The sequence below is a fragment of the Arvicanthis niloticus genome, chromosome 14 (assembly GCF_011762505.2).
Source record: "Arvicanthis niloticus isolate mArvNil1 chromosome 14, mArvNil1.pat.X, whole genome shotgun sequence".
NCBI lineage: Eukaryota > Metazoa > Chordata > Mammalia > Rodentia > Muridae > Arvicanthis > Arvicanthis niloticus.
In genome coordinates, this window is record NC_047671.1 from 54,531,420 (window position 1) to 54,556,099 (window position 24,680).

The 24,680-nt window shown below is 41.3% G+C and overlaps 1 protein-coding gene across 1 annotated transcript; it reads right to left on the bottom strand.

Annotated features, from left to right (window-relative positions):
* Window positions 1–16,147: 16,147 nt before the first annotated feature.
* On the bottom strand, window positions 16,148–23,735 carry Tslp (thymic stromal lymphopoietin). Its single transcript, XM_076913013.1, has 6 exons — window positions 23,709–23,735; window positions 23,058–23,124; window positions 20,894–21,030; window positions 20,112–20,153; window positions 19,387–19,521; window positions 16,148–17,545 (listed from the first exon to the last, which is right to left on the bottom strand). Exons 1-6 carry the CDS (start codon window positions 23,733–23,735, stop codon window positions 17,444–17,446), a joined length of 510 nt encoding a protein of 169 aa, XP_076769128.1. The 3' UTR covers window positions 16,148–17,443.
* Between the last annotated feature and the right edge of the window lie 945 nt (window positions 23,736–24,680).

Consider the following 24,680-nt stretch of genomic DNA (forward strand, 5'->3'; position numbering starts at 1 on the left):
GTTTCCTTTAATGAGCCCCACATAATTCTAATCAAGGCTAGTGTAAGATTGTTCTTCTTACCACCACAAGAAAACCTACAGAATCAACTAACCTTGGCCCATAGGGGCTCACAGAGACCGAACCACCAACCACGGGGCTGACCTAGGCCCTCCACACTGTAATCATTGTGTAGCTTGGTCTTCTTGTGGGACTCCTAGCAGTGGGAGGGGGCTGTTTCTAAGTCTGTTCCCTGCTTTGGGGACCCTTTCCTCCTACTGGGATGCCTTGACAAGCCTCGGTAGGAAAGTATGTGCCTGGTCTAACTGTATCTTGATATGCCAGGGCTTGTTGATTTCCATGGGTGGTCTCCCCTTTTCTGAAGAGAAATGGAGGAGAAGGGTTGGGGTGTTGAGGGGGGGGACTGGGAGGAGAGAAGGGAGGGGAAACTGCTGTAGGGATGTAAATTAATATATTATTATTATTATTATCATCATCATCTCCCCTAAAGAGATAATTGAGTTAAAGATATAACCCATTTCCATCATGAAAATACAGAGATTTAGTTCCAAAGCTGTTCACTAGGAGGGTTTAGTATTTGGACTAGCGTTTAACTCATATGTAACCTCCAGACAATGCACTCACTTAGGAGATGATAAAGAACCTGAGTTCTCTTGTGGCATTCTAGCTGGAGAATCAAGGACATTCTTAGAACTGCTGTTTTGAGAGTCCCTGCCTAAGTTGTCTTTCTAGTTTATATCCTTGTTCTCCTCAGAGTTATGGAAATATGTGCAAATTACTTCACTTGTGACACATAATCTTTTATTATTAGAGAATGTCTCAGGTATAAAATGACATCATATCCACTCCCTCATATCCCTCCAAATCCTCTCCCAGTGTCTCTCTAACATGTCCCCCTCCTAACATCATTCTTTGGGTTCTTTAATAACACAGTAACAGCAGTTAGCTCTGCCGTGGTTAGGGGGTTGTGTACTAGCGTATGGGGGACCGACTAGTGGTCTCATCTTCAGAACACAGTGATTCTCCCTCCCACCTCTAACCATGATCCATTACCATAGCAACCCAGGAAGAACTGGGCCTGGAAGTTATCTAAACCCTCTGTGCCGGGCAGTGGTGGCACACGCCTTTAATCCCAGCACTTATGAGGAGGCAGGGGCAGGCGGATTTCTGAGTTCGAGGCCAGCCTGGTCTACAGAGTGAGCTCCAGGACAGCCTGGGCTATACAGAGAAATCCTGTCTCAAAAAACCAACCAACCAACCAACCAAACAAACAAACAAACAAAAAAACCCCAAACAAAACCACCATCGGTGTTGGGATTCTGGCTGGCTTGATCCTGTGCAGGTGACCATGGCTGCTGTGAGTCCATACGTCTAATATCTTGCTGTGTACAAAAAGACGGCATCCCACATCAACCGATCCCATTCTCTGCCTCTTACATCCTCCCCACATCCTCTATAAAGGTCCCTGAGCCATGGTGAGCCATAATTAGGGCTGAGTATTCAGTCTGTTATTCTTAGCAACTGCATTGTCTACTGCCGGCCAACAAAGCAAACAAACACTTCTCTGACCAAGGTTTAAAAGTGCACGTGCATAACCAGAAATATATGTGTATATTTTGTTTTTCTTTTTCTGTAATTCACTCTGTGTTTGTAGACCAGGCTGACCTAGAATTCAGAGATGCGCATGCCTCTGCCTCCCGAGAGCTGGGATTAAAGGTGTGCACCACCACTGCCTGGCAATATATATATATATATATATATATATATATATATATATATATATATATATATATATGTTTTAAAACATTTTCTGTTCAGATCTTGAATGGCTTTAGACAAAAATCCCAGCACTAAGAAGGAAACATGGGAACAAAGTCCCACCCATAACCAAGAAGCCTTTTGCAATTGATATCTGCTGGAAAAAAGAAAATCAATCAGGTTTGTACAGTGGAATGTTACTGTGTATATCAACCAGGCCCTGGTTGATTGATTACCCAGGAGTAATCAATCAATCAAAGTGGACTCCATGTTTTTTTAATGCATTTTGTTTTGTCTTGGTGTATATATTTTTTGTCTTATTGGTTTTTTGTTGTTGTTGTTTTACTTTGGTGTGTCTTTTGATTTTCATTTTTTTTTTGAGAGAAAGAACAAACATCCAAAAGCAAAACAAATGAAAAAAGTTTTGTAATCAGGTGTAAAAAAAAGATATTATTTTTTATTATCAGAAGCAAAACCGTTTTAATGCTTGACTAATCTTGTGGAAAGGTTTGAAATTTTTCTTATCCAGGACTGCATACTGCACAAAACCATTTGGCACCCGCTTTTTTTTTTTTTTTTTTTTGAGACAGGGTTTCTCTGTATAGTCTTGGCTGTCCTGTAACTCACTCCATAGACCAGACTGGCCTCGAACTCAGAAATCCACCTGCCTCTGCCTCCCAAGTGCTGGGATCAAAGGTGTGCACCACCACTGCCCGGCATGGCACCCGATTTTTAATGTCATCAAACCATGTCAGGAGGTGCTTAGACCAAAACTTGGATGGCTGTTTCATAAGGGAGAAAACTTGTTTAACGTGCTTAAGTGACTTGCTCAAATTTGCAAAATGGTTTCGTGCCAAAATCCAGACCAGCACAAAACTCCAGAAAGAGGAAGGAGAGGAGGCCGTGGAGGAAAGCCGGAGGCTGGAGATCAGCAATCAGCAATTATATTTTTGAGACCATGCACTTGGGTCATATGATGGGTTTAGATTCTTTAGATAAAGAACTCAAGATTCCCAGATGTTACCTAACTTCACCAGGATTATTTAAGTAATGCTGTTTTGTTTTTTTTGTTTGTTTGTTGTTTTTTGTTTTGTTTTTATATTATAATACTTTCCTCGGAGAAATAGGAACAGATGCCTAGTCTTCCTAGACAGAAAGACCAAACATTTCCACACGAATCCTCCTTGGTGAACCTGTACATATTTGGAGATTACTACATGGCTATCCATGGAAGCATGGGTAACTCACAGGCAACCGTATCACCAAAAGGCCTGCCCTAGCAACGGTGACAGCTCACAAAATGTGCATCTCCACTGCTTCTAAATTGTAGTAGCCACCATCACTGTATCCACTCCTCAGTGGTTATTACTGTTTAAAACTCTGTGAGAGAGAGAGTTACTGTGAAACTTATAATTTTCTAATCTTCCTGAGCCTGGTAATTTTCCTGATCGCTGACTAATGAAATACAGTTTAAAAATCAAAACGACTGTGAAAAATCTAGCGGTGTGGTTGCAGTAGATACGTGTGTTAACTGCTGTGCTATGACATTTGAAAGGAGTATTATGGACTGGATGGGAGTTGCATAGTTAGCCAGAGTTCACTTTGTCCTGGATCACTTGCTATTCAGGAGCCAGTATGATTTGTGACTATGTGATTAGAGGAAGGAAACTAGGTTCAACCTTTATTCCTTAGAGATACCATAAAGACAGTAGAATGAAGCTCAAACTACAAAGTAGAGTGTGAGATAATCCAAGTAGTACATTGCTGTGAAATGATAAATTTCAATTTGAGTCAATGAATTCAGGCTTCATAATATCCAGGAAAATATATGGCTATGTCACAGTGTGGACTAATAGTTTTCTTCTTGAGACAGAAGCCTTGTGACTCTTACATATGCCCCTCAATCTACCTTAGAGTTGGGATTGTAAGTACAGTCGCCACTCCAGCATGAACATTTTAAAGATTAAACATTACTTTTTCTTAGTACTTTATGCAATAAGACTATTTTTTTTTTTTTGTTTTTTACTTTGTCTATCATGGCATCAAGATCCCAAGATATTCTTTAACATTCCTGCTTCCTGGTATTTATCCCTCTCACATGTGTTTCCTGAAAAAATGTAAAGAAATGTCTGCTGATCCTATATAAGGAAGCAATGATGGGACCAAGTAATGACTCTAGTATATTCCAACTTTCACAGCCAATGCTTTTAATGGAGTTTAAAAAAATATGGCTAAGAAGTTGCTTAAGGGAACAAGGAAGATTTAAAGGTATCTACATTACCAAAATTTTAGCCTCACCCATTTCAAAAGCTATATAACACTACATCCTTGGAGGTCCCTTCTGGTTGGAGAGTTTTTACTGCTTCCCTAACTGTGGAGAGGAGCTGGTCAATCTGATAAGTTTCGGGAGCTTCCTGAGACTTTCCAGTTGTTTACTTTTTAACTCTTACCAGGCCTCCCCTCCCAGGTGGAATGTATTCAATTCAGAGGAAATTACTGCCCAAGTCTCTGTCTCACCCTCAAAGGTTGGCTCTGTGTTACATGGCTGGATCACATAAAATATTCCTGAATCATTAGTTCCTAGGTGAGTCAACTGCCATGTCATTTGATTCTCAGGCAGACCTACAGAGCACTCTACATAGCAAAGAACTGAAGGCCTCTTGTCAAGTAGCTGTTAGATTTGTGAGTTAACCACCTTAGAAGAAGCTGATCCATCAATCCCAGTTAAGATTGCTAATGACTGAAGTGACATCATTTGTTTGTTTGTTTGTTTGTATGTTTGTTTGTTTTATGAGACAAGGTTTTTCTGTGTAGCCCTAACTATCGTGGAAATCACTTTGTAGAGTAGGCTGGCTTTGAACTTACAGAGATCTGCCTGCTGAGGGCTGGCATTAAAGGCATGCACTGCCAGTGTTTGACTGTTATCTTAACTGAAGATATCTGAATCAGCACTGGGGGTCATGCCATTCCTAAGATTGAATCTGAAACTGGACAGTCTAATAAATACTTGTTGCTATTGTGGGCCACAGAATTTTAGGGAAGCTTGCTGTTCACTGGGTTACCTAATTTGTATGTGCTTGCTTCTTTTTGAGTGTACTAACTGAACAGGGTAGAAATGTAAAGTTTCTGGGTCCTTTTTATTTACTTCCTTATTTACTTCATGAGTGAACTACTGTGGACTGTGAATATGTAATTGAATAATTAGAAAGTAGGTATTACATATCAGTTCCTTTTATTTCTAGTCTAAGACTTTCTCTACCATGGGAATTTGTTCTTTCTTGTTGTCCCACTGTTTCTCTAGTGATGGAGGATGTGTGAGATCATGTATCTGTCATTAACTAAGTGGTACCACTATGAGAAAACATTATATTGGGGGAATTGTCAACTGGGGTGAAAGTAAGAGATTTTTCTAAGAAGTCAAGTCTCTATTTCCAACCCACGAGTGGTGCAAGAGCTAGTTTTCTGTAAGTAGTAAGAGGAAGGAGCTGATGGTGAAAGATGCACATTCTTCACATGTGTTGCAATGAGAACAGAGGCAGTGGTTGGAAGGAAGGCCAGTGGTTAAAATGGCACAGTCTGATACACCAAGAAAGATGTAAAATTAAAGCTTCTCGCTAGGTGTAAGATAACCAAGTTAATAAACAGGAATAGGGCAGGACTCAGGGCCATTGCTAAGAGCATGGCCATCTCCCTGAAAAGCTTTAGAAGAACAGAGGTCAGGTACCATTGCTCGTTTATATATCCCTGTTTCTCATGCAGCTTCTTGCAAATTATTGGTTACTTCATGTAACCAATCCATAGCTCAAGGTTTCCTTGTCTATAGGATGGTCTAGAATAGTCCCCTAGATGGAAGCTTCTTGCTAGAACCCATCCTTATTTGCAATTTAGTGGCTCATGGACAGATAGGCAAGGTCAGTACTTAACAGAAAAGTTAGAGGTGGATAAAAGACATTTAGACCATCCCAGTTAGGAAGATACACAGCACCTTGTCCTATCCTGCCTGGGAACATGTATGTAGTGTGCGGGTTCTTCCTGACATGCCTTAATACTACAGAGAACTAACCAATCTCAAAGAAATGATCTCAGCTGTTGTTCAGTCTCTGTTGTAACACTGCAAATACTCTAGTGATAAGGCCAGAAACAGTATATGCACAGTCAACAAAAGCAGACTCCACAAGTTTGTATTTATACATCTGTGCATATTTATAATAATCTAAGTAAAAGAGGCCATTAATGTGAGCATGGGGGAGACGTGAAAGAATTTGGGAAAAGGATTTGGCAGGATCTCAAGGGAGAAAGGGAACAAGAAAAGTAATAATGCAATTATACTTTAATCAAAAGTATTTTACAAAACTCTAGGCAAGGAAGTTCAGTATTTTCCTTCTCATGAGAACCACTCCTACTCTTGGGAGTTCCTCTCATTTTTCTCTAATTTTTCACTTTTCCTCAATCTCTCCTTTTTCTATAACCATCTATCGATAAAGTTTGCTTTCATTTTGCATAGCCCTACCATTGTCCATGTTTGCAGTCTTCACTGATGTGCCACTAGTAAAGTCAAATCCACTGGCCCAAGTCAGTCTTTAGTGACTAGAAATGTCAGGAACCCTAGGTTGTTGGGTTGCACACAAGTAAACCCTGAGAGGTCCTGTTACTCTCAAAAAAACAAAAAAAAACAAAAAAAAAACAAAAACAAAAACAAAAAAACCCTGTATCAGGAGCATGTATGTTTTAATAAAGTGTAAGAGCAATTTTCTGAAGTCAGGGAGCTATAGGACATGCTTCTTTTTTAGCAAATTTCCATGAGAAGCATCATTGTTATTGGATTTTAATCACAGACATTTTATTTCAACTCACATTTTTATAAGCTGTATGATGTATGTGTGTGAAAGATGAAATTCATCCCAGGCAAAGGCTGGACCATTTATATATGTCTTGGCTCTTGAGTTTGTTTTTGTTTGTTTGTTTTTTAAATCCATACTACAGTGAGTTGCTCTCCATCGTAGGGTCGCCTTCTCCAGTGTCTCATGGAAGAGTTAGTTTGCTTAGCTCTGCTACATAAACTTTTGCTTAAATCGTCTGTGTCCCTTTACTTGGTGCTTTCAAGAAGACAAGAACCAAGAGAGTTTCCAAACTCCATGTAAAATTATTCTTATTCAACCTTAATTTGATTTTTCTTGTTATTCATATAACATACCTACAAGCAACACTAAATGAACTAAGAAAGTTGCACTTACATATTTATGTGTGTCTTCACACACACATATTGGGCTCAATATTAACAAAAGAGAAGAGTTCACTAATTTAAAAGCGACAGGGGACAGCTATAAGAGGAGCTTGAGGGGGGACAGTGAAAGGGAAAATAATGGAAGTATATTTTAATTAAAAATTAAGGTAAAGATAAAGGCAATAGAATTGAAGATTAATTCTTTTAAGTGGCAGAATCAATGCAAGGATGATTCCAACTGCTCTCTATAACAGATGGAAGCCAGTAATTACTGTTACTCAGTGCTCACTTGTGCTTATGACGTACTGCCATGGAATGGATGGTGAGGAAAGCAGACTGCAGGGGGAAGATCAAAGAAGTAGAATTCAAGACTTTGAGAAAGAGTTTCAAGAAGGATAGTCTGAAGATATTTATAAATTTACTCACTGCTGTTAGTGTTTTCTAGGTTTAAGCAATTTGATGGTGTTGATCATCATAGTGGTTTGGCTTCCTGGACTCTGGTGAACTTCTTGGAATTGAAGAGTTTGAGACTCGTCGAGCTGGGAAATAGAACCAATGCCATCTGCTACAAGTTTTCCTGGACCTCTCCCTGAACTCATTGAGACATTCCTACTACGCTAGATTAAGCACTTCTGATGGTTCCATGGCTCACGGATGGTATTTTTGTATTTATCTTTATTTTCCATATGTGTCTTACTTAAAATAGTTTTCTTAACATGTCTAATTAATTCTAATGTTTTTATTTAAATTATTTATTTACATTCCAGTTTTTGCCCCCCCCCCCCAGTCTCCTGTCCCACAGTTTCTCATACCTTTCCTCCTTCCCTTTCCTCCAAGAGGTTGCTTCCACACACCACCAGGCCTCCCCCTTCCCTGAGGCCTCAAGGCTCTTGAAGATTAAGTGCATCGTCTCCCACTGAGACCAGACCAGGTAGACCAGGCTCATTCTCTGGGAGCTCCCTGGGGTCCTGGTTAGTTGAGACTGCTGGTCTTCCTATGGGGTCACTCTTTGTTTCAACTTCTTCAATCCTTCCCCTAATTAAATCATAGGGTACCCCAACTTCAGTCCAATGGTTGGGTGTAAGCATCTGCTTCTGTCTCAGTCAGACATGCTAGACTCCTGTCTGCAAACACATGATAGCATAGTAGTGTCAGGCCTTGAAGCCTCCCCATGAGGTGGATCCCAAGTTGGGTCAGTCTTTGGACCACCTTTTCTTTAGTGTCTTCTCCATTTTTGTCCCTGTAGTTCTTTTACACAGGAACAATTCTGGGTCAGGAATTTTGACTGTGGGTTAGTAACTCTGTCCTTCCACTTGAGGCCCTGTCTATGTACTAGAGGTAGACTCCTCGAGTTCCATTTCCCCAAAGTTGGGCATCTTGGCTAAGGTCACCCCCAATGAGTCCTGGGAGTGTCTCACCTCCCCAGGTCTCTGGTATTTTCTAGAGGGTCACACCACCTCCCACTCCCTGAGGCTGCTTATTTCCATTCCTTCTCTTGGCCCTCTGGGCTGCTCTCCTGTCACCTTTGCCCCATATTTTATCCTGTACCCCTTTTCTCCTTCCCCTCTCTTCACCCACTCAGGTCCCTCCCTCCATTTACCTCCCCTGATTATTTCCTTCCTCCTTCTAAGTGGGATTGAAGCCTCCTCACTTGAGCATTTCTGCTTTCCACACTTCTTATGGTCTGTAGGTTGTATCCTAGGTATTCTGTACTTTTTGGCTAATATCCACTAATCAGTGAGTTCATCCCATGCATGTCCTTTTGGTTAGGAGTTACCTCACTCAAGATAATATTTTCTAGTTCCAACCATTTGCCTGCAAAATTTATGATGTCTCATTTTTAATAGCTGAATAGTATTCTATTGTGTAAATGAACCACATTCTTTGGTTGAGGGACATCTGGTTGTTTCCAACTTCTGGCTATTACAAATAAGGCTGCTATGAACATGGTAGAGTATGTGTGCTTGTGGTATGGTGGGACATCTTTTGGATGTATGCCCGAGAGTGATATAGCTGAGTCTTCAGGTAGAACTATTTCCAGTTTTCTGAGTAGCCACCAGATTGATTTCCAGAGTGTCTGTACCGGTTTGCAATCCCTAGCAATGGAGGAGTGTTGCTTTTTCTCTACATCCTTGCCAGCATCTGCTGTCACTTAAGTTTTTGATGTTAGCCATTCTTGAGGTGGAATTTTAGGGCCATTTTGATTTGCACTTTTCTGATGACTAAGGACTTCGAACATTTCTTTAAGTGCTTCTTGGCCATTGGAGATTCTTCTGTTGTGAATTCTCTGTTTAGCTCTGTACCCCATTTTAAATTGCGTTATTAGGGTATTTGGAGGGTAACTTCTTGAGTTCTTTATATATTTTGGATATTAGCCATCTGTCAGATGTAAGGTTGGTGAAGATTTTTCTCCCCCAATCTGTAGGTTTCAGATTTGTCCTACTGACAGTGTCTTTTGCCTTACAGAAGCTTTTCAGTTTCATGAGGTCCCATTTATCAATTCTTGATCTTAGAACCTGAGCCATTGGTGTTCTGTTCAGGAAGTTTCCCTCTGTGCCAATGAATTTGAGGCTCTTTCCCACTTTCTCTTCTATGAGGTTCAGCCAATCTGGTTTTATGTTGAGGTCCTTAATCCACTTGGACCTGAGCTATGTGCAAGGTGACAAATATGAATCTCTTTTCATTCTCCTACATACAGACTGACAGTTAGACTAGCATCATTTATTGAAAATGCTTTGTTCTTTTCCACTGAATGGTTTTGGCTTTTTCGTCAAAGATCAAGTGTTCATAAGTGTATAGGTTTACTTCTGGGTATTCAATTCTATTCCATTGATCAACCCATCTGTCTCTGTGCCAATACCATGCTGGTTTTTGTGGTTTTGTTTTTGTTTTAAATCACTACTGCTTTCTAGTACAGCTTGAGGTCAGGGATGGTGATTCCCCCTAGAAGTTCTTTTATTGTTGAGAATTGTTTACACTATCTTGGGTTTTTGTTTTTCCATATGAAGTTGAGAGTTGCACTTTCCATATCTATGAAGAATTGTGTTGGAATTTTGATGGAGATTGCATTGAATCTGTAGATTGCTTTCTGTAAGATGGCCATTTTTACTATATTAATCCTACCAATCCATGAGTGTGTGAGATATTTCCATCTTCTGAGGTCTTCCTCCATGTCTTTTTTTCAGGGATTTGAAGTTCTTGTCATACAGACCTTTAACTTGCTTGGTAACAGTTGCACCCAGATATTTTATACTATTTGTAGCTATTTGTAATGGGTGTTGTTTTCCTGATTTCTTTCTCAGCCTTTGTATCACATATATAAAGGAAGGCTACTGATTTGCTAGAGTTAATTTTATAGCCTACCACTTTTCTGAAGTTGTTTATCAGCTGTAGTAGTTCTCTGGTGGAATTTTAGGGGTCACTTATATATTATATCATCTGCAAATAGTAATACTTTTACTTTTTCCTTTTCAATATGTATCCCCTTGATCTCCTTTTGTTGTCTAATTTCTTAAGCTAGAACTTTGAATACTACATTGAATAGATAGGGAGAGAGTGGACAGCCTTGTCCTCCCCAGATTGGATACTATCCCTGTGTCCTTCAGTTAGTTTGACTAAGGGTTTATCTATCTTGATTTTCTTAAAGAATAACCTCTTGGTTTTGTTGACTCTTTGTGTTGTTCTCCATGTTTCTAACTGGTTGATTTCATCTCTGAGTTTGTCTATTTCCCACCACCTTCTCCTCTTGGGTGTGTTTATTTCTTTCTGTTCTTGAGCTTTCCAGTGTGCTCTTAAGTTGCTTGTAATGGATCTCTCTAATTTTTTTATGGAGGCACTCAGTGCTATGAATTTTCCTCTTAGCACTGCTTTCACTGTGTCCCATAAGTTTGGGTATGATGTTTCTTCATTTTCATTGAATTATATAAAGTCATTCATTCATTCATTCATTTATTTTTTTCCCTGACCAAATTATCATTGAGCAGAGAGTTGTTCAGTTTCCATGAATATGTAGGCTTTCTGTTGTTTTTGCTGTTATTGGAGTCTAGCCTTCATCTGTGGTGATCTGATAGAATGTATGGGATTATTCCAATTTTCTTGCATCTGTTGAGGCTTGTTTTATGTCCAATTATATGGTCAATTTTAAAGAAGGTTCCATTAGATGCTGAGAAGAAGGTATATTCTGTAAATTGTTTGGGAGTGAAATGTTCCGTATATATCTGTTAAATACATTTGGTTCATAACTTCTTTTAGTTTCACTGTGTCTCTGTTTAGTTTCTGTTTCCATGATCTGTCCTTTGGTGAATGTGGGGTGTTGAAGTCTCCCTTTATTATTGTGTGAGGTTCAATGTGTGTTTTGAGCTTTATTAAAGTTTCTTTTATGAATGTGTATACTAGTCAGGGTTTCCTAGAGTCATGGAACTTATGGGTAGTCTCTATATAATAAGGGAATTTATTATGATGATTTATAGTCTGTAATCCAACTCCCCAACAATGATCAGCTGTGAACAGAAGTCCAAGGATCCAGTAGTTGTTCAGTCCCACAAGGCAAGCAGGTGAAAAAGAGCAACTCTTCCTTTTTCTAGTGACCTTATGTAGGCCTTCAGCAGAAGGTGAGGCTTAGATTAAAAGTGTGTATCACCACACCTGGATCTGGGACTTGCTTTGTCCCAGATGACCTTGAACTCAGAGATCTCCTTGCCTTAGTGTCCTGGGATTCATAGCCATTATGCCTCAAGATCTCCATGCCAAGATCCAAGTCAGAAACTTGTATCTCCCAGCCTCAAGATCTGGATCACAGGTGAACCCTCCAATTCTGGACTTCAGTCTATTCCAGATATGGACAAGTTGACAACCAGGAATATCCTTTACAATGTGGTACTATTGCATTTGGGGCATAGATGTTCAGGATTGAGACTTCCTCTTGGTGAATTTTTCCTTTGATGAATATGAAGTGTTTTTTCCCATCTTGTTTGATAACTTTTGGTTGAAAGTATATTTTATTGGATATTAGAATGGCAACTCCAGCTCATTTCTTGGAACCATTTGATTGAAAAACTTTTTTCCAGCCCTTTACTCTGAGGTAGTGTCTGTTTTATCACCAAGGTGTGTTTCTTATGTACATCAAAATGCTAGATCCTGTTTATGTATTCAGTCTGTTAGCCTGTGTCTTTTTATTGGGCAATTGAGTCCATTGATGTTGAGAGATATTAAAGGCAGATGATTGTTAGTTACTGTTATTTTTTGTTTCTGGAGGTGGTATTATGTGTGTCTGAATCTCTTCTTTTATGTTTGTTGAGAACTGTTTAGTTTCTTCTGTTTTCTAGGGTCTAGTTACCCTCCTTGTGTTGGAGGTTTCCTTCTAGTATCCTCAATAGGGCTGGATTTGTAAAAAGATATTGTTTAAATTTTATTTTGTCATGGAATATCTTGGTTTCTCCACCTATGATGATTGATAGTTTTGCTGGGTATAGTATCCTGGGCTGGCATTTGTGTTCTCTTAGGGTCTAGATGACATCTGTCCAGAATCTTCTGTTTTTTAGAGTCTTTGTTGAGAAATCTTGTGTAATTCTGATAGAGTTGCCTTTATATGTTACTTGGCTATTCTCCCTTACAGCTTTTAATATTCTTTCTTTTCTCTGCATTTAGTGTTTTGCTTACTGTGTGACTGGAGGATTTCCTTTTCTGGTCCAATCTATTGGTTGTGCTGTAGGCTTATTCTACATTTATGGTCTTTCTTTAGATCATGGAAGTTTTCTTCTATAATTTTGTTGAAGATGTTTTCTGACACTCTGAGCTGGGATTCTTCACCTTCTTCTATTCCTGTTATTCTTAGGTTTGATATTTTCATTGTGTCCTGAATTTTCTGGATGTTTTGGGTTAAGAACTTTTTACACTTTGTATTTTCTTTGACTGATTTGTCAATATTTTCTATGGTATCTTCTACTTTTGAGATTCTCTCTTCTATCTCTTTTATTCTGTTGCTGATTCTTGCATCTGTAGCTCTTGATCTCTTTCCTAAGTTGTCCATCTCCAGGGTTGCTTCCCTTTGTGTTTTTTTTTATTGTTTCTATTTTCATTTTTAGACTGTTTTGTTCATTTCTTTCACTTGCTTGATTGTATTTTTCTGTATTTCTTTAAGGGATTTATTTGTTTCTTCTTTAAGGGCTTCTACCTGTTTTCCTGTATATCTTTAATCCCTTAAGTATCCCTTTATATCCCCCTTATCCTCCTTAAAGGCCTCTATCATCTTCATGAGATGGGATTTTAGGTCATTATTTTGCTTTTCACATGTTTTAGGGTAGCTAGGGCTTGCTGTGGTAGCAGAACTGGGTTCTCATGTTGCCAAATTGTATTGGGTTCTGTCATTTATGATCTTGCACTTACCTCTGGCTATATGATTTTCTCTGGCATTAACTGGCTGGGTGTCTCTGACTGGAACTGGCCTCCTTGGAGGCAGGTAGAGCTCTGTGACCTGAGTTAGAGCTGGTCTCCTTGGAGGCAGGCAGTGTTATCTCTGGTTAGTGTAGGCCTCCTGTGTCCCTGGTTAGAGCAGCCCTCCTGTGTCTCTGGTTAGAGCAGGCCTCCTGTGTCTCTGGCTACTGCAGACCCCCTGTGCCCAGTTACTGTGGACCTCCTGGGAGGCTCTCAGGCTGCAGCGTTTGGGCAAGTATCAGCTAGGCCACTGATCTGGCCTGTGTGAGGAAGTGAGCTGGAAGGAAGGTGGAGCTCGGAGGGGTGGGGTGGGCAAGGTGGGTGGGATATAGGGGAGGGGGGTTAGAATATAGGTCCTGTGTCAGCTGGGCTGTGTAGGTGTTTCAGCTGGCATGGGTATTTGGGTGAAATTTTTCCCTGTGTCTTTGGTCACTAAGGACCTCCTGGGAAGCATGCAGGTTGCAGCATTTGGGTGAGTATCAGCCTAATTCTAATATTTTAATGCCCAGCCTCCAGTTAAAACTATTCACTGTGTATTTATTTTACACATTGTAATTTTCATATGTAGAATCTGAGCTTGGATCTTCTCTGTTTCTTAAATATCTTGAGTTATTGTTTTGGGGTCTGCTTAAATTCAACATAACTCAAACACCGTGCAGATGACAAAAATTTATTGTAATCAAGCATCTACTAGTTAGGGCCAAAGAACAGGCTTGGGACCAGAGCTGCAACTCTGAAGGGACACTGCAGCATATTTAAAGGATGAAATGAAACCGTGAGGCGAGGAGAAGTGGGGTGAACTATAGCATGGTCCAATCACATTTTGACAGAAGGAGTTGAGCAAGGGTGTTTCCATCAATCAGGATAGGAGTAGGCTCCTGGGCCTGGAAACCTGAGCTTGGTTTGATCCTACCAGCAAGATGGAGAAGCTGTCCCTGAGATGTCTGGACTTGGACAACTGTTTCCTTATAATAGAAACTGTTCAGCTTTTAGGAATTTCCCAGCTCCCCTAGGGCCTGGGATTTTGCATTTAGTTTCTCACTAAGATTAAATCGAGTCTGTGAAGGAAATGACAGTACTTAGAATAAGTTTCCTTTGCTTGTTCTCAATATCATAATAATTAATTTAATGTTCCACTTATTAATTCTACCTTCTATGTTAGTTTTGAGTTAGTGGTACTTTTTATTTTACAGGACCATATTTTCCTCCTTATTTTTGAGACATGCTCTTATTGTATAGCTTGGCTGGCCTGGAGCTCACTGTGTAGATGAAACTGGTCTTCATAAAGATTTGCCTGCCTTCCGTCTCCAGATAATGGGTGTGCCACCTTCCCTAACAGGACACACAATACTTCTTACAGGTCTTCTGTCCTCAAGATCCTCTCTTACTCTTCTCTCTCTCTCTCTCTCTCTCTCTCTCTCTCTCTCTCCCCCTCCCTCCCTCCCTCCCTCTCTCTCTCCTCTCTCTCTCCTTTTGTTTTCTTTTTCTTTCATCTTCTAAAGATTTATTTTAATGATGAATGTGTATCTTTGTGTATATTTATATACCTTTGAGCAGATACATTTGCGTGTGTATGAGCCATTCTTAATAAGCACCCTTGTGGTTTGGTGTAGAATACAGCTAAGTTACTTAGGAACAGATTCTTTTAAGAATTATTTTTTAATTCATTAGGTTAGATTGTTACAGCCATTAGTCTTGGGATAAATATACTTCCATGCAAAGGTAAGATGTTTTAAAGCACCTATCTTGGGGTTTCTATGGCTGGGATGAAACACCATGACCAAAAAGCAAGTTGGGGGTGAAAGGGTTTATTTGATTTACATTTTCACATCATTGTTCATCATCAAAGAAAGTAAGGACAGAAACTCAAGCAGAGCAGGAGCCTGAAGGTGGGAGCTAATATGAGGCCATGATGGGGTGCTGCTTGCTTCCCATGGCTTGCTCAGCCTGCTTTCTCAATCAGCCCAGGGATGGCTCCACCCACAGTGGGTTGACCCTTCCCATATTGATCACTAATTAAGAAGATGCCATATAGCTGAATATTATAGAGGTATTTTCTCAGCTGAGGTTCCCTCCTCTCTGATGACTCTAGCTTGTGTCAAGCTGACATCAAACTAGCCAGCACACTACCCTACCTATAACCTAATGGGTTACAAAATTTTCCATTCTGCCTGGTGAGGACAGGTCATTTCCCTGGCTTGCAGTGAGCAACTGTTCCCTCTCGTTACCCGGATGTTTCCTCCTCTCTGCAGGGTAGTTTTCTGAAGGCATGTGTTTGGCCGTGCTGTCCTCAGCAACGGGGAGTTATCTTCTAATGTTCTCCTCCCAGAGCGTCCCATCCTTTGGTACTCCGTCCTATGTACTCTACCAACTTAGTAGAAGTCACTTTGAGGGCAACTGGGTCTAAAGGGATTAAGAAATATGTTATAATACCTTTTATCGTGATTTAGTAAAAGGTAGAATGAATTTGTAGTAAGATAGAGTTAATGTATTTAAAATACCAGGCCTCCACAATTTCTATTCAGAGAATTAATGAACATTGCCTTTTCTAGACCCAGTGGAGTTTTCTTAGGGTGGCACTTAAAAGCTCTGGTTAAGGAATTTAGAGGAAGATTTTTGAAAGTGTGCTTGCCTTGATTTTTTACTCCAGCAAAAGAAAACTCACTGGCTCGCACCGGTCAGTTTGTTAAGAACTATTGACAACTGCTTATTCAGTACCACTCTGAGCTTCTCTGGCTATGAGCTCCATCTTACTTACTTTTGTAACTAAGTATTCAGCACAAACATCACCTCAGAAAACTTGGCCCACAGTATGCACTTTTAAAATATTTACTAGGTGCTTATTGTTAGCTCCTTGTTGACAAGTAAGAGAGGTTTGGGGACATTCGGCTTTTCTTTTCATTAATGGGTTAGTTCTAACCTTCAAAGAACAGTATTCAGGTGAACATCTCTTCTCAGGGTGTGTGTGAGTTGGGGTTAAGCTGTGTACACATACCGTACTTGGCCTCAGCTCTGCAGCGGAGGTGCCTTTGCTAGTACTGCTCAGAAGACTCTGAGGGATGCTGAGGGTGACAGGGAGGGCATTTTACAAGAGGTGTGCAGGAATGAATTTAACACCCATTGTTCACTTTTGCCTGTTTTATCTATTCTGAGACAAAAAAGATTCACAGGGGAAGGAGTGACTGGTGCAAATATTTGAAAAGAATATGCACTCTAGTCATTTGTCCAAGGGGCATGAAGACCTTTTCTCCTGCAGGGGGTGTTGGTACCAGATAAAAGGAATGGGATGCTGGCCTGAGTGGCAGTAAAGATGTAGACAACTGTGATTCATTTCCTTTAGAAAAGTACACAGGAGAATTGCTTAGCCAAATTTAAAACGCCATTCATAAGAAATGAACTTGGGAATTACTTTATTCAGAAATGTACTCGCTACAAAGCAGCATGTATATTTTCAAAAGTGCTCACAATATAAATTAGAAATTCATTATGTACAACTTTAAATACATATTTCGTAGCTGCACAAGGCCCTTGCAGATCTGCTCATGCATCCTGCTGTTGTGGGTCTGATCCCTTTTATAGCTGGATTTACAAGCTTCTTTCAGACCGCTTCATCATGGCAGTGACAGTCACTTTCCTTCACCATCATTTTCTTCTTTAGTAAAAATCTTAGCATAGCAATGTTAAAAGAATCATTACAGGTAGAAAAATTCTTGCCTTTTAAATGGATTTTAGAAGCTGTCATTGGTTTCAACATTTTTTCTACTTTCAATTCCCTTCCACAGGGGAGGTGAGAAAGACTGCTCCGAAGCCGGTCATTAACAGTACAGATATTTCCATTAAAGGGGTAATGCTCCTTTCCCATTTTAAAGCACCTACACTAAACAACAGCGATATGCCAAAAAAATAAGTTAAGAATCTCTTCTGTAATTAAAGAATAAACATTAGTGTTCTTTTTAGTGTCACACCCTTAGTATTATATGTACTAAAAACAAGATATATAGTTTCATAGTATAAACCGAAAGCTAATTTTGTCATGGAGATTGAATGAAGGAAAGCCACAATCCTAGAATTTGTGAGGTGTGATTCCGGCAGACGATTTTGACTTCTTGTGTCAGTTCCTGAGTATTGTTTCTCTGTGGAATAGGAGGAAATCGTCAACATTAGGGTTTTTTTTTTTTTTTTTCTATCTTTAACAACTGGCTGAGTGGCAGCTTATGTTTCTGCTCATTTCCATTTCCCAAGAAATTCCCCAAATACTTGGTCACTGTTTGATTGCATGTGCTTCTCCAGAGGAAAGCCCTGTCTCTCGAGCACCTCCTCCTTAAAGCCTCTGTTAAGGCTCAGTCAGACAGTTCCTTCTGAATCTCTGCAAGGACTTCGAGGTAGGTGTCATTTCACTTGGCTCTCACTGCTATTGCATCATGGGTATTTCCCCACAACACTGAGTACAGCGTTTTCTACATCAGAAACATTGGATGTCTATTGCATAATTAAATAAAAGAATAAAATTACAGTTTTATGATCTCGTTGACAAGATAAGTTCCCAGAGGCATAAGCTGTCTTTCTCACCTCAGTACGTATGTATCATATGTATCATTCAACAAACTCAGTCTGTTCTTTGAAACTAAAGTTTTCTGGCTCACACATTCACCCTACTACTCTGAAGAAGATTCTGGCACAGGTTTTCAAATGAACTGTCCTAGAGTCCTGACAGACTGAACCTCCCAGGGATAGAATTTCCCAAGTTAAACAGTAATCTTCCCGTCTCCTCCAACTTCATCTTTGGGCTGGGAAAGTGTAAGATAAATTCCTCCAGGTTCTCTGCTTTTCACACAAAGTCTACAAGTTAAATCAAGTCTGGCTCCTGGGCCCTGGTTATACTGATACGTTATAACGTGCCTATCTGCAGATTTGTTAGGGTCTCCATGAAAAGAAGGCAGAGAGTCCAGCCGGTTTCTCATATGGCTGCCTACTACTGCTTTTCTCCTGCAAGCTCAGCCCAAGTGACTTCCATTTACAGCCTGACTGAACTCTAGGAAGCCCCAAAACATGACAGCCGTATCTACATTTACATAGAAATCAGACAAAGTTAACTAAGTTAACACGTTTACACGTGTATCTACATATACTCATATGCATGCACACACAAACATATGTCTGTTTTCTTAAGCATGCCACAAGGAAGACAAATATTCTACTTCACTTGCCAAGTGAAATAAATGTTCAGGAAGTATTGGGTGCCAGGCACTGCTCCAAGTGCTTTCGTGTGTGGTGACTCATTTGACTCCCACAATAGCCCTGCATAGGATGCAACACTGTCGTTCTTATTTTTTTTACCCAAGCACTAAGTACTTTATCTAAATCTCTGCAGTTATAGGATTGATGCACAAAGCCAGGCACTCTGGAGTTAGTACTTTCAATTCTTCACTTATTCATGTCTGACTGTGTACACAGATGCCTTATGAAAAGAGATGGCAATTCCATCCACAAAAGCAATGAGGTGGAATAGGGGCGAGATGCAGGTGGAAGTGAAGGAAAAGCACCCTACTACAAAGTGACGTATACATAACCAATGAACAGCGAGCCTTTAAGGGGCATCAAACCCAGGAATTTTGGAGGTCTGGTTTATGTGCCTTGGAATTTAGTCTTTTGAACTGCCGTGTTTCAGGAGCTAGGAGGACAATCTGCTAACATAGGAGGCTCACTGATCGCACTTTGAAACATTGACTCAGATTTACAATCAAAACTCAGACCAAAGAAAAACAAAAGTGTAGAACTCTGAAGGTAGATTGTGTTTGGCCGTCATAGGCAAGTTTAGCTCGGCTGACAACCACAGCCTGGCTCATTTGCTCTTAAATGGATAAGATCAAAACAAAACAAAAACAACACTGCACTTAAAGCCCCAGTTTTATTCAGGGCTTCTTTCTCCGCACTCATTCATTGCAAAGGCAGGCATTTGATGCTTTGGGCTTACCTCAGTTTCAGAGTAGCCTGGGCAGTGGTTAATGAGGGCCTCTTTCGTTTTCAAGGCGAATGCTTTCTCGGAGAGTGATGAGCAGCCGGGGATAGGATTGAGAGTATGGTACTCGATTTTCAAAAGACAATCTGGCTGCTCACAAGCGGCAGAGTTCAGGGAGAAAAGAAAAAGAAAAAAACAAAAAACAAAAAAACAAAAAAACGCCAGAAATTAAAAATTGAATGAAACGGGCAGGGAGGGGATGGGGATAGGAGGGAAGGACGCCAGGAAGGTGTCTGAAGGAATCCAGAGTCTGGTTGAGAAGAGGAATCAACCCACAGGAGGGAGGTGTCTGGCAAGAGTAGCCGAGAGCGAGAGCGCCTACTGGAAGGGCTTCCACCCATGCTAGCTCCGCCCATCCTTTGAGGTGGTTGTAAAGAACCAGTGCTGACAGCAGATGCCCGGGACCCAGGGAGGTGGTGTTTCGACTTCTTTCCTCCAGGTTTCTCATTGGCCTTTCTTCCCCGGGCAGAAGGGGATGCCTACTGCAAGTTGCTCAGCAGAGACTTTCTCCTAAACTGTAGAAGTGGCCGTCCTAGACTGAACAGCCCAGATGTCTCCTATCAGCTTCGCAGCCAGCATCTTTTGGAGTTTAGCTGTTGCCTGGGGCTCTTCCCCAGCTCCCTTCCTGGACGCGGACCACCCCGGGGAAAACTAGCGCTGCTGCTGAGCTTTTTACTCACCCTGGAGTCACAGTCCTCGATTTGGTCAAACGTGGTCACGATCTGGAAGAAAGCAAATTAGGATAAAGATTTGAGTCCGAGGGAAAATGATCCCCCAGCCCTTTGCTTCCAGGGTTTTCTGAGTAGTTTAGGTTCCGCTGAGTGATGTGATCCTATATGATGGACAAGGTGGTGAAACATTCAGTTTTCTGCTTTTTCTAGGTTCTCAGAGAGCAGCCTAGCCCCACTCAAGCAGGGATCCTTGCGCCTGGAACTTAAAACCCACTTGCAGCAAAGAACTATTCTTTGAATGTCTATATCTGCTCTGGAGTCATTCATACCTGCCGCTCTCACACTGTACCTAAGAATGTGCATTTTCAAAGAAATAGTTACTATTATATATGTTTTAAAATTAAAGTCTGCCATGTCTCATAACAGTATTCTAAAATATCTAGAACACTAGAAAGCTATGAAACACAGCTCTATGCCTTAACTGCCCTGCTCCTGAGTTCTTATTTTACAAGGTTTCCCATTCTGTAGCAAGGAGCAGACTAATATTCATATCCATTACCACTCTCCTTTTGCTTTATAAAAAGCCACGTGGATACACATTTTACATGCCAAGGTATTTAAAATGCCACTTCTAAGAAAGTTTAGGAATAGTTTTTTTCCAAATTATTTTCCTTTCTTACAGAGTTGAATTGGGGTTTGTATAATATTTGTCCCTACTTTTTTTCACGAGAATATATATATATATATATATATATATATATATATATATGTCAAACTGTCTTTTCACTTACCCCATTCAAATCTCCAAGCAGGTCAGGAAAAATCGTTGCACGATATATTTCCAAAATCTTCTCGAAGTTACAGTTAGAAAAGTTGTAAGTTAGCACCAGTTGCACCAGTTGCAAGATGAAGAGGTTCCTGAAAAGAACTGGAAAGACACACAGTAAGAAAATGTTCACTGAAATACAATCCCCACTCTGTTTTGTGTAGAACGGTCCCTCCAAGCATGGAGAGCCTCCAGACCTGCAAGGACTGTGCTCAGGTATCAGCCCTCAGCTCCCTTCCCAGTCCCTCCCTGCACAGCCCATATTCACCCATGCTGTTGCCTGAACTTGGAGTCTCCCTGATGCTCCAGTGTTCTCTGCCTCCATATATATAACACCTAAACGCCTACGGGCTCTTTTCTTCTAGGCCAATGATTTTCTTTGATGTCATTCTTTCTTTATAGAAATCTAAATTGATGATATAAAAGAAAAGAAATAAGGCTAGCCAAATCTATGGAATTTTAACATTAGCAATATCATCAGGAATTTCCCTCACACCTTTCTCTCTCTCTCTCTCTCTCTCTCTCTCTCTCTCTCTCTCTCTCTCTCTCTCACTACATGTTTAGATATGCTTTTAGAGATAGATATCCTGTCATCATTTTGACATCTTTCTCCTACTGGCCAGTTTCTATGACTGATCTTTTCTGCTTGGGAAAAACACCTTCTAACACCTGCGGTTGCTCTAGGGGTTTGTTACTGATGCTGACCATCTCCTTTGTCCAGTTTGAACTGGCACTTTTCCTCTTCATGGCTACTGAGAAACTCAGTGTTTCTGTATGACAGATTTTGGAGAATGAGTGCAGCCGTGAGATAAAGTAACTTTTATTGAAGGCATTGCACTGGGATGGGGCAGTTGTAGCCAGGATATTGGGAACAGGAACAATGAAAAATTGAAATATATGAGACAAGGTCCAATTAGTCTCATCTTCAAAAACTCAGAATCAGAATGAGTGCCTAAGTTTGATAAAGAAAAGTGGTGGTGGTGGTGATGGTGGTGGAGGTGGTGATGGTGGAGGTGGTAGTGGAGGTGGTGGTGGAGGTGGTGATCGTGGTGGTGATGGTGGTGGTGATGATGGTAGTGGTGATGGTAGTGGTGATGGTGATGGTGGTGGTGGGTGTATGGAGGGGCACTTCATGGACTCAAGACTCTATCCAATTCTAAACGTTATTAAGATTTTTAAAACCATGAAGTCAAGCATCCAGCCTCCCTCAAAACTCATTATCTAGGTCTTGGTGGAGTGAAGATGCCCTACCAGGAGTAGTGGGGGCTGGTAAGGTGCATGGTGCGATAGTGCTGTTGCAGGTTTAAGCTACTGGAGACCTGTCCAGCATGCTCTCCTCCTGGAGGAGGAACAGCTTCTGACCTGTTGAGCTGCGTCAGCTCAGACTCTCAGCCAGGAAAACTTTGGGTGGCCCCAGGTGTGCGTCCCAGCCACACCAATGTCAGAGATGGAGGAAGGAGCTAGATGACGGGTCCAGATTTGTACTTCAAACCCTTGTAGATCCAGGAAAGGGAGTACAGACAAGAGCAGCCAAGTGAGTCGGGGAGAGTGCCTGAGAGGATGTCTCACAGCTTTCTGACTGGAGCAGCGCCAGTCAGAGAGCAGGGAAGAAAGGCCAACATCGACCCAGCTGTTTCGATGAACCCCTACTCTCCTGGAGCTCAGCCGGCTGCCCCAGGCCCTCCTGATACCCAGTTCACTCCCCCCCTCTTTTGCGTGTCAGATCCTGCATCAGTCTGGCCCTTGGGAAGTTCCTAGGAGTCATCGCTCAGAGCGATGATGTTGGGTGCTCCACGTGAGTCCCTGAAAATGTCACAGACCATGCTGAGCCAGGGAAGGAGCACAGGGGTTGGTAAACGATTTCATTCGGGAAACACACAGACTGAAGTCAGAGGTGAACTTTTCCCAGAAGGCTGAAGCAGCTTCAACAGCTGAAGCAGTACAGCTGGACCCAGTACTTTGGCATTTGGGTGAGGAATAAAAGATTGTAGTGGCGGCGGCAGGGGGCTCAGAAAGCTTATGCTTCGCTGATGACTTTAAAGACGGACTTTTCTGGAGCCCTGCAAGTTTTAAATTTAAGTTATGATACCATGTCTGGGTCTTGGCATCTTCCCATCGCTACTTCTTACAGTGATATGGGAAGATGCCAAAGCCTGATTCATCTGGTGTGACATCAGACACGATTCTGATCAGCACCTAGATATTGCACAGGCAGAAGCAATCTAGAGATCCAGATGTGGTCACTGAGTTGGGATAATTCCAAGGGACAAAGAAAAGGAAATGGCGGCTGATTTTGCCATCTTCACTCGCTTGCCTTCACCTGTAGGGAACCTACTTCTTTACTGGCAAGCAAGTAGTCTTTAAGGTCACTTCAAATATATTGCTTCTCGCCGGGCAGTGGTGGCTCTGCCCGGAACTTTTGGGTAGATTCGTTTGCTGCAGTGTCCAGGAATAATTGCTGATGGGGGCAAGAATGTCAGACAGCAACCTGTTTTTCCTGGTAAGGTTTGGCTTGATACCCATGAGGGTGCACCCAGCCTACCTTACATTTTTGGTTTCTCCTTTAAAGCATACATATATAATCTATGTATGTGTAGGTAGATCTGAGGCAGGCATGGAGCCTCCTTCAGGGATTTTTTTTAGAAGGCATCTCTTTGCTAAGCACATCACCTATGTATCCCCATGGCATCCAGCTTCCTTACTGGTAAGGATGTGACATCTTAGGACATTTCAATTATATTGACTTTCCTCCCTGAAAACATTTTGGTAGACTCGGTTACTTTAAGATTTTCACTCATCACTCCCATGTTGACGTCAAGCCTTCTTTCTAACCTTGTCTCCTTTATTTACCCAGGCTTCCCTCCAACAGTATTCTAAGGTAATTCTCTCTGAAATTTTCCTGAACTGGCCTCTTCCAAACCTTGTTATGGGATTCTGATCACAGAGATGTAGAAACCAAGGCTTCTTTAGGAAAGACAACTTTTAAATGTGCTAGCACAGACTGGGGTCCAAATGAATTGAATCCTGAGCCCAGTAAGACAGAACCCTCTCAGGATTTTTGCATCTTCGTCTCCCCTATGTGGAACCTTCTTATGTCACTGGTTACACTAACCCAAGTGTGGGATTCTAATGTGAAGGGAGGAGAAGGAAGAGTCTTTAGGAGAGCTGTGGTGGAGTGTCATGCATACTCCAGGGTAGGGGGAACTGCAGGAGAGATGTCACATTCCCTCAAGGGATCAGCCTGTGTAGCTGTTCATTTTTTTCCTTTGATTTGCAGGACTCCTACCACACTTCCACCTGCTCAGATATTGGTTTGAGTTGTGCAGTGCTCGTCCCATTTGTACAATGCTCACTCTACCTGTACAGTGCTCACTCTGTCTGTACAGTGCTCACTCTGTCTGTACAGTGCTCGCTCTCTCTGTACAGTGCCCACTCTCTCTGTACACTGCTCACTCTCTCTGTGCAGTACTCACTATCTCTGTGCAGTGCTCACTCTATCTGTACAGTGCTCACTCTGTACAGTGCTCACTCTATCTGTACAGTGCTCACTCTGTACAGTGCTCACTCTGTACAGTGCTCACTCTATCTGTACAGTGCTCACTCTGTCTATATAGTGCTCACTCTATCTATGCAGTGTTCACTCTGTACAGTGCTCACTCTCCCTGCACAGTGCTCACTCTGTCTATACAGTGTTCACTCTGTCTGTACAGTGCTCACTCTGTCTATACAGTGCTCACTCTGTCTATACAGTG